This window comes from Vespa crabro, chromosome 2, assembly GCF_910589235.1.
Source record: "Vespa crabro chromosome 2, iyVesCrab1.2, whole genome shotgun sequence".
NCBI lineage: Eukaryota > Metazoa > Arthropoda > Insecta > Hymenoptera > Vespidae > Vespa > Vespa crabro.
In genome coordinates, this window is record NC_060956.1 from 19,248,499 (window position 1) to 19,263,498 (window position 15,000).

General features: G+C 36.0%; 1 protein-coding gene across 6 annotated transcripts in view; it reads right to left on the bottom strand.

Annotated features, from left to right (window-relative positions):
• LOC124421733 (paired box protein Pax-6-like) overlaps window positions 1-15,000 on the bottom strand; it is a 97,528-nt gene that overhangs the window by 39,572 nt on the left and 42,956 nt on the right. For all 6 annotated transcript variants that reach the window (XR_006941720.1, XM_046957277.1, XM_046957278.1 and 3 more), the window contains exons 5-6: window positions 1,069-1,271; window positions 682-791 (exon numbers count right to left, since the gene is read on the bottom strand). Coding sequence is in view for 5 of the 6 variants with exons in the window: in XM_046957277.1 (XP_046813233.1) it covers window positions 682-791; window positions 1,069-1,271 (313 nt within the window). In the remaining variant the exon portion in view is untranslated. The remainder of the gene's footprint in view (window positions 1-681; window positions 792-1,068; window positions 1,272-15,000) is intronic.

A 15,000-nucleotide genomic window follows, 5' to 3' on the forward strand; every position in this document is an offset into this window, starting at 1 on the left:
CGCTACTCGCATTTCTCCATCTACCGTATATGTATGTCTGCATATATTTATGTATTTATGTATGTATATACGTGTGTATGTATCTACGTATATGTTTATGTACATACATGCTGTAACAAACGAGATGGTAACTGGGCGACGAATAATCGACCGAACATTAATGTTTCGACTTATAGGATGGATAAAAATTATCTGTCATCATCGAATGACGATTTTCAAATTCAACGATTGCTCCTGTTGATCGCACCATTTCATGCATCCCATTGTGCAGCACCGCACCGTATCGCACCGCACCGCACCGCACCGACACGAATTTGATCATATACTTTTCAAAGTACATATTATGTCGGACATTTGATATTTATGAGTACTTGTTGATATATAATAATAATAATAATAATAATAATAATAATAATAATAATAATAATAATAATAATAATAATAACGTCTGATCGAAATTGTAAATTAAATAAATCATTCGTTGTTAATTTGCAAGAGATTATTGGTTCGTTAATGAGACGTTCGTCGGGACATGTCGACATGTCATTTGATTATTTTCGATATAACTGTGTTGACGGCTTTGAAGAGAATAAGGAAGAAAGGGAGAATGAAAGAAAGAAAGAGAGAAGGAGTAAGAGAGAATGAGAGAAGGAGGGAGAGAGAGAGAGAAAGAAGACTCACCCTTTTTGGCGTGGAGAATATCAGCGGGATCAGGCGGTAGCGCCGTGCAATGGCTCGGACTTAGACTAGGCTGAAGACTCGAGAAAGGGCTTCCCGCACCCGACGGATACCTTAAAAATCGAATCTTCTTTATTTTCTATTACTACCGGCTTCTTGCTCGACAAATGTCATTCAAAATATTAAAAACTTAAAGATAATATATTCCTTTAAAAATTTAATAGATATTTATATATAAATATACACATATATATGTATATAAATATATATTTAAAAGAGAGAAAAAGATAGAGACAGTGAGAGTGTAAGTATACTTGCGCATGTATCTGTGTGTGTGTGTGTGTGTATGTTTATGTGTTAAGATCGTTGTTAAGAAACTCGATAACTCACCAGGGATTGGGTCTTGGCCAGCCAGTGGTCTGTCCGTTCAGTAGCCTGAGCTTGTCGTAAACGCTCTCAGCAGGACTACCAGCGCCAACACCTACGCCGACGCCAACGCCAACTGCCCCTACACCCTGTTGCTGTTGTTGCTGTTGCTGTCTTTGTTCCTTCTGTGCCGCCAAGTTCCTCAATACCCTGTTGATGGACGAAACCTGAAGAAAGAAAAGCAAAGAAAGAAAAGAAAAAAAAGAACGAAAACAGGAAGGAAATGAGGATAGAGAGAGAGAGAGAGAGAGAGAGAGAGAGAGAGACAAAAAAAGAAAAAGAGAAAGAGAGAGAGAGAAGAAAAGGAAAAAGAAAAAGAAAAACAGGCATATACTAATCGTTGAACGATTTAACGATTCGCATAATTATTTCGTTGAAAATCGTTCGTAAAAATGATTAATATACATATATGTATGTACCAATGTACCATTGAATTTATTTATTTAGAATATCGAGATGACGAAAGTAATAAACGATAGGGCATATTATTAGGTTGAAAATTAATGAGAATAGGAAGAAAAGGTTTAGGATCGTAACGGGTTTAGATAGGATAGAATTGTCGAAGGTCGAAAAGGAGAAAGGATGGGATGAGTTGGGATGGGGTTGGCAGGTTGGTGGGGTGGGATGTAGAAGTAGAAGGAGACAGAAGGTAGATGGAGGTGGATGGAAATGGAGAAGGAGGAGGAGAAGGAGGAGGAAGAGGAGTAGGTGGAGTTGGAAGCGCTTCTGCCCGATGAAATGCGACGAGAGAGCGGTAATTAAAACGATGCGGTGAGCGCTTGCCGATGTGTGTACCACGAGGGAGTTAATTACCTCCGCCTTCAATTATATCCGTCTCGCGCCACTCCAAGGGGACTTTGGCTTCTGCCAACGTAAGTACGCACTCGCGCGTCTGCGCCACTTGCGATTGGGTGTAAAGCGTGCGCTACGTTGCCTGTTAGCTCCTTGATATGTGAACTGATTATATATAAATGTCTATATACATATACTTATATATATATATATATATATTATATATATATGTATGTATATATGTATGTATATATGTATGTATGTATGTATATATGTATATGTCTTACACGCCCGAAAGAGACTATTCGAATACTCTAACACTGAATTCTTCTTTTCGCGAGTTGATGCGCGCCGCGTTGTAGCAGAGGGAATTGGCTAATTTACCAGAGATTCGATTTTCCTTCCATTTCTTCTTTTTCTTCTTCTTCTTCTTTCTCTCCTACTTTTTTTTTTTTTGGTTTTTCTTTCTTTCTTTTGCCATCCATTGCGACATGGGAATAAACTGACGTAAAATCAATGCTCCATTAAATACTATAACGTATACGTATCATCTATCTATTCCTACATTGAAATAAAACAACTCACGAATTCAACTCTTTAAACCTGCTAATACGAAAGTCAGTGTGAACCAACGGATAAAACGGATCACGATGCGGATAAGCTATGCTTGGATTTACCGGATCCCGATTAAAACACCCTCTCACTCTATTTCACTCTCTCTCTCTCTCTCTCTCTCTTTCTCATTCTCTCTCTTTCTCTCTTTCTCTCCGTCTCTCTCTTTTCTACGAACTTTTCTTTTCCTTTTTGTCTATCTTCTTGCCTCTTGTGTTCAACTTCTTTCCTTTCCTTTCCTTTCCTTTTATTTTCTTTTCTCAAATCCCCTACCCCTTTCTATTCTCGTTTCTTTCCTCACGCAAGTTCCATCGCTTTTCGTCGTTCCCGTCAGTTGCAGCTCGCATAAATCTCGAAGAAGAAATCGTGAAAGAATTCCACGAGGTGGGCTGAGGGTAAGGGCGGGAGGATAAGGTAGAGTAGAGTAGGGTCGAGAAGGTGAGGGTGGGAAAGGGATTCTTTTCCTGGCGACGATAGTTCCCTACAATTTATTTTCTCACTCTCATTTCTCCTTCTCATTTCTCCTACCGATTTCACTTCCTTCTTCTTATTTCTTGGAAATTCGTTCGCAAATTTTCATATTTATTACTTATAATAAAAAACTGGAACGATTATTATTTATTTTCACATTCCTTAATACAATAATAAAATTCTTTCTTTCTTTCTTTCTTTCTTCCTTTTTTTCTTTCTTTTTTCTTACTTTCTTTAGATTGGATTCCAAAAGGTAGAGAAGGAGACATAGAAAAAAACGAGAGAGAGAGAGAGAGAGAGAGAGAGAGAGAAAGAGAAGAATTTCAACGAGAGAGATTGGCCACAGGATATTTTCGTTCCCTTGGGTTTGTTAGACTTGGTGTCAGGGGTCCACAGCGTTGAAACGAGCTGACATCTCGGACCCACGAGCAGGAGCATCGTCGTCGTCGATTCCTTCTCCTCATCCTTTTCATCCTCCTCATTCTCCTCCTCCTTCTCCTTCTTCTCTTCGTCTTCACTCTCATCGTCATTCCCCTTTTCCAAATGGACGATATATACACCAATGTTGGTTAATGTCACATGCACGTGCGCGCGCATATACACACACACACACACACACAAACATACACACACAAAACATACGTATGAAGAAAACATCACCGGCACGCTTCCTCTTGTCTTCTACACCTACCCTAACGTTCTATATTCTTCTTTAATTAACAATCTAATGATTCTTGAAATATCGTGATCGTGAGTATTATTCGATCATTATAATTGTAGATCATTTATGTATTACAATATTACATAACGCGATTGCGAAAAGGAAGATTTGTAAATTGACGTAAATCTTTCTTTTTTTTTTTTTTTTATATCTTTTTCTATTACCTTTCTTCTTCAATAGTAATTCTTCCTTCAATTTTGCACGTTTAATTCTATAGAGTTTATTACGTCAGTATCGTTTAATTTAATCAAATGTAACTGATGATAATATTATTATGAGATTGCTATTAACATACGTATACGCGATTTTTATCTATATATTTGCATATAAAAAATAAAGAAATAAAAAAAAAAAAAGAAAAATAAATGATACAGGATCAAAAGTTCAATCGTAAGTATAATCATACTACGAAGGATTGAGTAAACATCGATTCGTTCTTGATAACCATTTGATATGACAATTCGTTTACTTTTAATGAAAAAATAAATCAAATATATATATATATATATATATATATATATATAAAACTAAAAATAGAAAGAAAGAAAAAATACAAATCAGGATTAAAAATTAAATTATAAAAAATAATTACTATCACGTTTCGGTATAATACCTATAACGCCACCATTGATAACCATTGATATCGTATATATTTTTTTTGTGATTTACGATACGAATAAAACGTATATATATATATATATATATATATATATATATATATATATATAAATGTATATATGTACTTATCTACCTACACCTATCGAAAAGTCGACCAACGTCGAAAACGTCGTCGTCGAATGAATGAAACGTCGCAGTTGAGAAAGAAGGGCCCTTGCGACAAAAGCTGAAAGCAGGCCCAAAGGAGAGAGAAAGACAGAGACACACACAGAGAGAAAGAGAGAGAGAACGACTGCCAGTCAAACGACAAAATCCGGCTTTTTCGTTTATGACATCGAGTGTCGCCATACTATTTGACCGCATTTTGATTGACATACACCGCAAATATAGGTATATACCGTTCTTCTAGATAGATTTCTGACGTGTGTCAACCCTCTTAGGTTCCTTCGCCCTCCCTCCATCCTACCCCTCCTAAACTCCACCTCTCCTCTCGCCCTACCGTCACTAGCGATTATTGGCTACCGCTTAAAAATTCATCTTCACAATGCTTTTGTATTGTCATGATACTCTTGAAAAAAAAGAGAGAGAGAAAGAGAAAAAGAGATAGAGATAGAGAAAGAGAGAGGGTGAGAGAGAGAGAGAGAGAGAGAGAGTAAGTACTTGAGAGAAGTCGACGAAACGATTAACTTACGACGGTTTTTTCGCGTTAAGAGGACCACTTCTTTCGATCATGCTTCTCTTATTTATGCTTGTAGTTTTGATTTTTTGTTTTGTTTTGTTTTGTTTTATTTTGTTTTCTTCTTTTCTTTTTTCATTCCTTTTTTTTTCTATTTTTCTTTTTGTACCCCGCGTATCCCAGCTGTCCGTGCTCGAGATTTGTCATCGTTATGGGATCTAAGTACGTCACCGTGAATTTCAATCTTATTTTTAATTACGTTGAATCATATACGTTACATCCGGTAATCGATATAAATTGTTCATTGTCAATGTTAATATTATTAAAAATATTGTATTATTTAAAAAAAAATATAAGTTTCAGTGTAAGCCTAGAATGTTATAATAATTTCTATTCGTTCTTTTTGTAACGATATAATATTTGATTAATTTAATAATAATAAAATGTAACGATTTATATGATTTACTATTTTTTATATATATATATATATATATATATTTCTATATATTATAAAAATATAATACTCTAAAAAATAAGGACATTTTTTTTATGCAGAAAGAATATATCAGAGAAAGAGATAGACTTACTATTATTATATATTTCATATATATATATATTATATTTATGTGTGTGCGTGTGTGTAGAAAAAAACCATACATAAGTATATATATAATTTCAAACGTGTTTTAACATCGTCGTATCGCCGTAACGCATCGCGATATAATGCGGCAGGAGCACAAAAGGAGCATGGATATTATCCTTCGGTCCGTGGATAAAGGACGACACGCGGCGGGGGCTTAAAACACGACGGGAGAAAAGAAGAAGCCGTCGACGGATCGATGAAATTAGCATGAAGCGTGAAGAGCCCCAGAGGGTGGACGATTCTTGAAGAGGGTGACGGGACGTTGGATAGAGACGTCATAATATTGTTCTCGAGTTCGGATTCTAAGATAATTTCTTTTAACGTCGAATTATTTTTTTTTTTCTTTTTTGTTTCTTTTCTTCCTTTTTTTTCTTTTTTCTTTTTTTCTTTTCTTTTTTTTTTTTTGAATACCAAAATCAGACATTCTTTGATCCTTTGAATGGAATATTTTCTTAGGAAAAAAAAAAAAAGATTATTTTCTATCTTAGAATATTAGAGTACGATTGTCGACGTCAGATTTTTTTTTCAATTTTTGATTGTTTTTAATCCTTAAACATTTGAACACTTCTAATAATGATTTCTTAAATTAAATTATCAGACGAAAAGAAACAAATAAGAGAAGCAAAATAAAATTAGGATAATAATATTTATCGTATTACATTAATTTCTTTCACTTATACACGAAAGTGTATCGTTGATTTAGAATTAGTTAAAACGAATGACCAATTAGTATTATCGTATCATTAAAATTATATCAATTTTTTTTCAATCTTTATTCAAAGTGTGAAATACTTCGATGTCTAAAAAAAGAAAAAGAAAAGGCAAAAAGAAAATTATTCGGAACGTGAAGTGAGATAATGATAAAAAAGAATTACGAGAAATTATCATAATTGTACCAAATTATGTTGGACGTATTCCCGACATGTGGATATTAAAAGAAAAAAAAAAAAAGAGAAAAAAAAAAAGAAAAAATATCATCGATGTAAAGAAACGATGATTGTTATGTCGATAAAAATCATGTTCACGAAAATTTTTCACGTTTTCACGTACTCTCGCAAGATCAATGTACACGTGTCGAATCCTCACATTCATGAGCTTTTTTTTTTCTTTTCTTTTTTTATGAACGTTTATTCGCGGTAGTTGTGTATTTCCGTTCCCTTCTTTTCCGTTTCTCTCTCTCTCTCTCTCTCTCTCTCTCTTTCTTTCATTTTTCTTTTTTTTATCCTCTCACTCGTATACGATACAAGTGTATGAATCGTGAAGAGCGGAAGAAGCGGAGGGTGCGACTCTCTTCTACTTTCCTCCTCATTCGGTCCACTTCCGTTGTCCTGAGGGTTCTATTGGGCTCTATACAGAGTAGCTTTATTATGGTGAAAACATTCCGGTGGAGTGGAGTAGGGTAATTCGATGCGCGTAATCGAGACACTGTTTGTGATATATATATATATATAATTATTTATTTATTTATATATACTTAAAAAGTATGATATTTTTAAAGAGAGAGAAAAAGAGAAATATTAAACGTAACAAAATTATTATTCATCAATTATCTCAATAATAATTTAAATGCAAAAATTCAAAAATTATGATGTCTTGAATAAGAAAAAAAAAGAGAGAGAAAAATAGAAAGATAAAGAGAGAAAGAAATACTAAACGTGACAAAATTATTATTCATTATCTATCTCAATTATTTAATTTAAATATAAAAATTCGTGAAGTAATATGTACTGAAGAAAAGAGAGAGAGAGAGAGAGAGAGAAAGAAAGAGAAATATTAAACGCAAAAATGGTATCTCTTTATCACGATGAAAATTTAAAGAGAAAAGAAAAAGAAACAAAAAAATAATTATTAATCGATTTTCACATAGAATTTTATTTCGATAATCTTTGTTATTATCGCGATAGGTATCGATCATGAGTATTACAAGTTTGACACTTGAACAGCTCGTTAACGAATAGATCTCTTCTAAAAAAAGATTTAGGAGGGTGCGATGATATGGTGGCACGTGTTACTCGCTACTTCCGCTAGAGTTATTCACGAAATATTATAACATGTCATTAGGCTAAACCCCCTTCGGTTTCCCTCTCTCTCTCTCTCTCTCTCTCTCTCTCTTTCTCTCTTTGTATATTTGAGAGAAGGAAAGTAAATAAATCACAGGTTACGGTAAACCTGATTGTTACTCTCTTATGTATTACGAGAAATAAATGGAAGATAAATATCTGACCTGTAATTCTATTGTTGTAGATATGTTCAAAATATTGTTTAAAAAGAAGAAAAATGATGAAGAAAAAAGGAAAAAAAAAAAGTAAGAAAGAAAGAAAGAAAAACGAATAGAGAAAGTGAATGAATCGTTCGAAGGAAATAAGTCAAACGTAGTTAATGACATATATGTCGAGCATTATGTGTTTCGAGTAAGGTTTAAAAGGTTCACTGACCCGTTTACGAGTGCCGCCGAAGCACATTTGCAAAGACGCGAAAGTGCACGTATTTTATAGCACGTGTCTCGAGATATCGATACGTCAATTACATTGAATAACGATCGAACGATCCGAACGTATATTATCAATGTAATTATTTTCGATTCAATTTATATATAAATTTTTTTATATAAATTTATATATATATACATCTATTATTTAATTTATTAATATTAAATATTATAAAAAAATTATATATATATATATATATATATATATCCATTAATTTTATTCAATTTGTCAGCCATGTAACATCTTCGAAATGTATGATCGATTTCTATCTAATCTATTACGTATTTTATTAAATTTTCAAAAAATATCGAAATTTCAATTCCTTTAAATAAGAACCTATTAGATCTCGACATTTTTCTTTTTTTTTATTCATTTATTTATTTATTATTTTTTTTTTCTTATATTAATTTCTTTTACCCGTAACATTTACTAAATGCACGATCGATACTTTTACGTTGTTCCCTTCGAGATAGAAAGAAGAAAAAAAAAATAAAAAGAAAAAAACAGAAAAAGAATTTCGTATGCTATCCGACATTGTTGGCAATTTCTTGCCGATTATTTCCTATTACGATCGTAACAAATTTGGAATGAAAAAAAGACCCGAAGTGGCACGCGTCGTGTATGAGACGACATTTCGAAATCTCTTTCGTGCGCCCTACGCAAAGTCAAGCCGTATGGCGTGGGAAAGCTCGACCGGTGTCGAATTGAGTCGATAGAGAAAAAAAGGAGAGAAAGAGAGAGAAAAGAAAGAGAGAGAGAGAGAGAGAGAGAGAGGAGAGAGATGAATAGCGTGCAGTACGATATTGCACGCGTGACAACTCTATTAAGTCTGTTTGCGAACGTCGACATTACGTGTTTATCGTATCAACGAGACTTTTTTTTTTCATCAAATTTTTGTTATAATTAGAAAAAAGAAAAAAGCAAAAGGGGAAAACAAAAAAAAAGGAAAAGGATTAATCAAAATCTTTATCTATATTATTACGTTAAATTTTTGCGTTTATAATAACATATTTTCAATTCAATTAACGGGGAAAATATTTTGAAAATTTCGATGAATTACGACGAAATCAAAACTACGCGAATTTCTAATCAACGACGATCAAGACGATTTCGTATAACTCGAAAATCACCTACAAAACTATCCATCCGATCTCAACTGACGACTTATACGAATCTTCCTTTCTCCTGTATCGTTATCTCACGAGCCATTATTCTAGGAGATATCACAGTCGCTTTGATTTATCGTCGCCAACTACCAAGGAAGTTGCCTTTTCACAGTGTTTACTATCTATCGTCCATGTATCACCAACATTTTCACGTACAAGGATAGTTCTTATCATCGCATGACAGAAAATGAAAGGAAAACGATACGGAGTTTATCTACAAGCGAATTTTTTGTTTTGTTTTGTTTTTTCCTTTGTTTTTATCTTTCTTTGTTTTTCTTTTGTTTTTTCTTTTCTTTTTTCTTTTTTTCTTTTGTTTCGTTTCTTTTTTCTAATTTTTTCTAAGAACGATCGAATACAATTAAATATACAAATTATCGACCATAAATATTATTCCAGTTCGGTGTATCGTTTGTATTATTACACATAGCAATAATTCTTGTCAATGGCGTCGTGATGAATATTCTCTTTTTTTCTTTTTCTCTTTTTTTTTTTTTTTTTCGTTCTTTTTATAACTCACTCGATCGAATACAATTCAATGAAATTTACGATAATAATGAAAATTGCGAATATTCGTATATATTTTCATATCGTCTCTCGTTCTGACTCGTTGATAATATTAAGAATTATCGAAGGATAAGAGAGAGAAAGAGAAAAGAAAGAAAATGGAGGAAAGAATTCGTTATTAAAGAGTTATAAAGAAAAAAAAAAAAAAAAAAAAAAAAAAAAGAAAAAACAAAAACAAAAGAAAAAAGAAAAGAGAGAAAAAAGGAAACGAATGGTTTGATTTCAGGAAAAGAAAGAAAAATATTTTTTTTTTCTCCCCTAAGTACTCTTTGCCGGTAACGAATTGTACCGCAAATGATCTCCCTAACGTGACGACCGTTAGGACGGAATAGCAACCCTCTTGGTTTTTCAACGGTGCGAAGAAGAAGCACAACGTGATGTCGTCCTGTGGTTGCTATCAAGGCACAAATTACGGCACTGTGAAGAAAAAAAAAAATAACGAGAGAGAGAGAGAGAGAGAGAGAGAGAGAGATACACGTTCTCCGACTTTTACATCCAGTCGAGTATGCAGAGAAAAAGAGAAAGAGAAAGAGAAAGGAGAAAGAGAAAGAGAAAGAATGGCGGTAGGTAGTAGAAGAGAGGGATATAAAAGAGGGTAGTACGGGGTGGGACTGGACGAGCGGTCGCACCAGCAAGCAAGATACAAATTACATTTAAATAGAAGTCGAGGAACGCAAGGTATTCGCAATTTAAACGGAGGGTGGTTCAGAGAGAGAGAGAGAGAGAGAGAGAAAGAGAGAAAGAGAGAGAGAGAAAGGGAGAGAGGAACAGTGGGACGGTAAAAGGCTGAATTCGAAATGTGCTGTGTGAAGGAAAAGGAAAGAAAATGCATAAAGAGATAAAAAGAGGAAGATGGATAGATAGATAAACACAGAGAGAGAGAGAGAGAGAGAGAGAGAGAGAGAGAGAGAGAGCTAGTATCAATCCTATTATCTCTTTTCATCTTTTCTGATTTAATCTATAATTTCGACTTTTAATCCGTATCGCGTTCAATATATGTACATATCACAAATATAGGGTGATACCATTATATATATCTACTATTATCACGTAAAACTTGAGAAGAAGCATGAAAAGAGAATAGGATAGTGAGTGAGATAGAGTGAGATTCAGTATTTAACAGTACACTATAGGGGTTCCCCGAAAAGTATGGGGGTGGTTGAGGATGCCACGCGTCGAACGTTATTGCCTCCTGCTTTCTCTATCAAACGATGAGTCCCACCCGTAGAGAGAAAAAGAGAGAGAAACAGAGAAAAAGAGAGAGAGAGAGAGAGAGAAAGAGAGAGAACAAGAGAGGAGTATCCTCTTCGAAATTCTCCTTCACCGACGAGCTTTGGATGATAGTTTCCGAATGGAGAGTGCACTCCGGGATACGCCACGTGCGCGATTTTACACCGTTTTAGACGCCGCCATCCCCACCCCAAGCACCAATCCCCCCAAACCCCTATCTATTTAGGGGAACTAGTCTGAAAATGTTGGATCGAAATGATTCCTTCGAGAGTACGTTAAAGTATCGATCCAATAAAATTCATTTTTAATCAAATTTAGATTAAAATCGAATTCATTTAATTTTACGTTTACTCGAGAAAAAGAAAAATGAAAAAGAAAATGATTCGTTACTTATAGATAATTCGATATCGTTAATATATCTGTCGGAATGTGTGTAAATTTAATGATTAAATGCATTTAAAAATTATGAAAGAGAGAGAAAGAGAGAGAGAGAGAGAGAGAAGATAATCTAAACCTCAGATGTATTAGATATATACTTATACGATAATTTAGAAATGGTATCGGATCACGAGAAATCGTATAAATATATATATATATATATAAAATACGTAGTAAAATCCACAGATAAATATCTACGTATATGTATATAAAGAGAAGATCAAAAAGGCGCGATCGACGGTGGAATTGTATCGGCAATGGAAACGCGCCGAGATAAATTCCACGTGTAGTGCCTTGCGTCAAATCGTATTGCGTATCGCACGATCGAAGTTTCTTCATCGATCGAAATCGAAGCGAGGAAGAAGAAGAAATGAAAGAAAAAGACAAAGGAGGATGATGAAGAAAGAGAAAAGGATGGTCGGAGATAAAAAGGTTTGAAAGAAAGAAAAGGAAAGAAAACAAAAACTGATCCTCGATCGGTTGATGATCCCGTTCGTGATGGCGGAACGAGAAAAGGAAAAAGAGAGAGAAACGAGAATTTCTTGTATGCGTGAGTTTAGATGACCGGCTTGTACGTATGCATATATGTATGTATATATCTATGTATATATGTATGTATGAATGTATGTGCGTGTACGCGTGTATAGGAGAAACGAAGGAGGAATATAGTTTCGAAAAGAAAACAAGAAAAAGAAAAGAAAAGGAAAGGAAAGAAGAAAAAGAAGAAGAAAAGAAAAAAGAGAAAAAGAAAGAAAAAAAATTCAAAGATCGTCGATACGATAACGCCTCGTGAAGGAAAATGTCCCGAAGACAATCAATCGGTCGGCCTGTAAACCGATATCCTTCGTGCGTAGGGTGCTCTCCGGGTCCGTGGTCCCGTATAGTCGTACTCTGGGCCCTGTTGAGGAGGGACCAGAGGAAAAGATAAAAAAAAGTGAGAGGAGAAGTAGAATATGCAAGGCCCAAGAGAGGAGACACGTTCTCGAGGATCCTGATTGGACGAGACAGCCGGTATACGGCGGTCGAACTTGGACGGCATGGTGTAGGGTTGCGAAAGCAGTCAGCGGTTAAAATGACGTTAACTGCTTCGACAGAGGGTATCCCCACTCTTTCAATCTCTCTCTTTCTTTCTCTCCTTTTTCTTCTTTTTTTTCTTTCCCCCTCCTGCCCCCCACCCCTCCACCTGAGAAGCAAGAAGTAGGAGGTACCTGCCATCTTGCACTTGGTTTCGTTCTAACGGCGTAGAAGAGAAAAAGAAAAAAAGGATAAAAAAAAAAAAAAAAACAAGGAAGAAGAAAAAAAAGGAGATACTCCATATAATTTATCAGATATAATATGTTTGTTATATTTTATAATAACTGAGACAAATCTATAATGGATTTTTTCTTTTTTTCCTTTTCTCTTTTTTCATTTATACTTCAAATCCGCGACTTTGTTTCTATTCTTCATTTTTCTTTTCTTTTCCTTTCGTTTTAAAATCAACGCCACAGCGTGAGCGGGGAAATAAAGTAGAGGCGAATTAAAAAAGATATATATATATATATATATATATATATATATATATATATAGAGAGAGAGAGAGAGAGAGAGAGAAGGAGAGAGATATGATAGAAGAAAGAGAAAATCATGTAAAAGGAGAGAAGAATTCTGAGGCGTTATGGCTCGCATTAATATCAGAACGATGGAGGGTATCGAGCCGGGTTAGAACGATGCGGCAGCCGTCGGCATAGGAAATTAATTCCGCGAAAACCCTTCGTTGGTGCATCGTCCGGCACGGCAATGTCGTCGACGACGACGGTCCGGTGATTAAAAGGGACGTCGGGTAGAGGAGGATGGCGTCGGAGAAAGAAAAAGAAGAGTTTGGTTGCGCGGTAGAAGCGCCATACTGCTGGATCGACCCGTGGCTTGCGAGAGAGGAACGGGGAAGGGGGTTCAGACGAGACGAAGCGACGACGATGGCAACGGCGAAAGCAGAAGAAGAAGAAGAAGAAGAAGAAGAAGAAGAAGAAGAAAAGAGAGTAGAAGAAGAGGAAGAATAAGAAGAAAAAGAAGATGGAAAAGTAGGAGTAAGAATAGGAGTAGGAGAAGGAGAAGGTGGAAAAAAGAGGCGAGCCAAGAGAGAAAGAAGGATGGATAAGAGAGAGAGAGAGAGAGAGAGAGAGAGAGTATGGGAGAGGTAGAGGAAGAGGGTGGAAGTTAGTGGCGGGTCGGTGAGAAATACATAATGCAGTAGCCGGACGTCTCCGACACCCCCTAACTCAGCCCCTCCGTTGGAGCCGCCGGAGCTTCGAAGAGGGCTGCCGCTTCGCGAGAGGACGAAGGGCCGAGAGGACGAAGGGGTGCATTGATTTACGCGGCCAGGGCAAGCCGAGGGTGTCTCCAAGGCGGACGTGCAGGGGCCAACAATTCACTCGCCTCGGGTTCCAGGAGCCATCCATTACTTTGCCTCTTCCACCCCCTTCTCACCAAGCTCTCATCCCCCTCTCGCCCTCTCCTTCCCTCCCTCCCGTCCTCCCAAGTCCCACTCCATCTTCTCCGACTCTACCGTTTCTCTCGCTCTTTCCTGTTAGCTGTTTCACACTACCTCTTTCTCTCGCTCTTTCTCTCTCTCTCTCTCTCTCTCTCTCTCTCTCTCTCTCTCACTCTTTCTCGTTTCCTCTACTCGGCATTGTTGCGGTTACTTACCGCATCCAACGAGTACGTCGCTATTGCCACGTCGAAGAGGAAATCTACGGAGTGGTCGTCTCCTCTCGTGATCGACGATCCATCCTTCGATTTCTCTTAATCATTTTATCCTACGCCCAGTCGCCAACCTTCCACGTTTATATCTATCTTAGACCCCTTTAGTTAGACGAGATAAACGAGATCCGAACGAAGTTCTTTTTCGTTTTTTCTTTTTTCTTTTTTTTTTTTTTTATTCTCTTAGATAAACGCGATCGGTGATTGTCCAAAGATATGGTGGTAGAATTTTGATCGGTATTGAATGAAATAATTCATTGATATAATTGTATTAATCGTTAATTATTGCGGCCAAGAGTATCGAGGCAAAATATAAAAAAAAAGAACAAAAAAAGAAAAAAGAGAGAGAGAGAGAGAATTAAAAAGAAAAGAAAAGGGACAAGAATAAAATGAGATTTTAGAAGGAAACACTTGTTAGTGAGATAGAGTAACCTCGGAAAACGTTAGACACCTACTACCAGACATCTCCTGTAAATTCTCATCCTTGGACCTTCCCATTCGTGGTAGAGACTATTAATTACGTGGATACGCTCGGTCACCGCGGGAAACCGTGCCATTCCCCGATCCACCATCCCCCTCCCTCCATCTAACCGTACGCGCCTCGTGATACCCATGATTTTCTACCCTTGGATCAGGGAGTTCCAGAGAGATAGATAGATAGATAGATAGATACAGAGAGTGAGTGAGAGAATGAGAGACTGGGACAGAAAGATATATATATATATATATATATATAT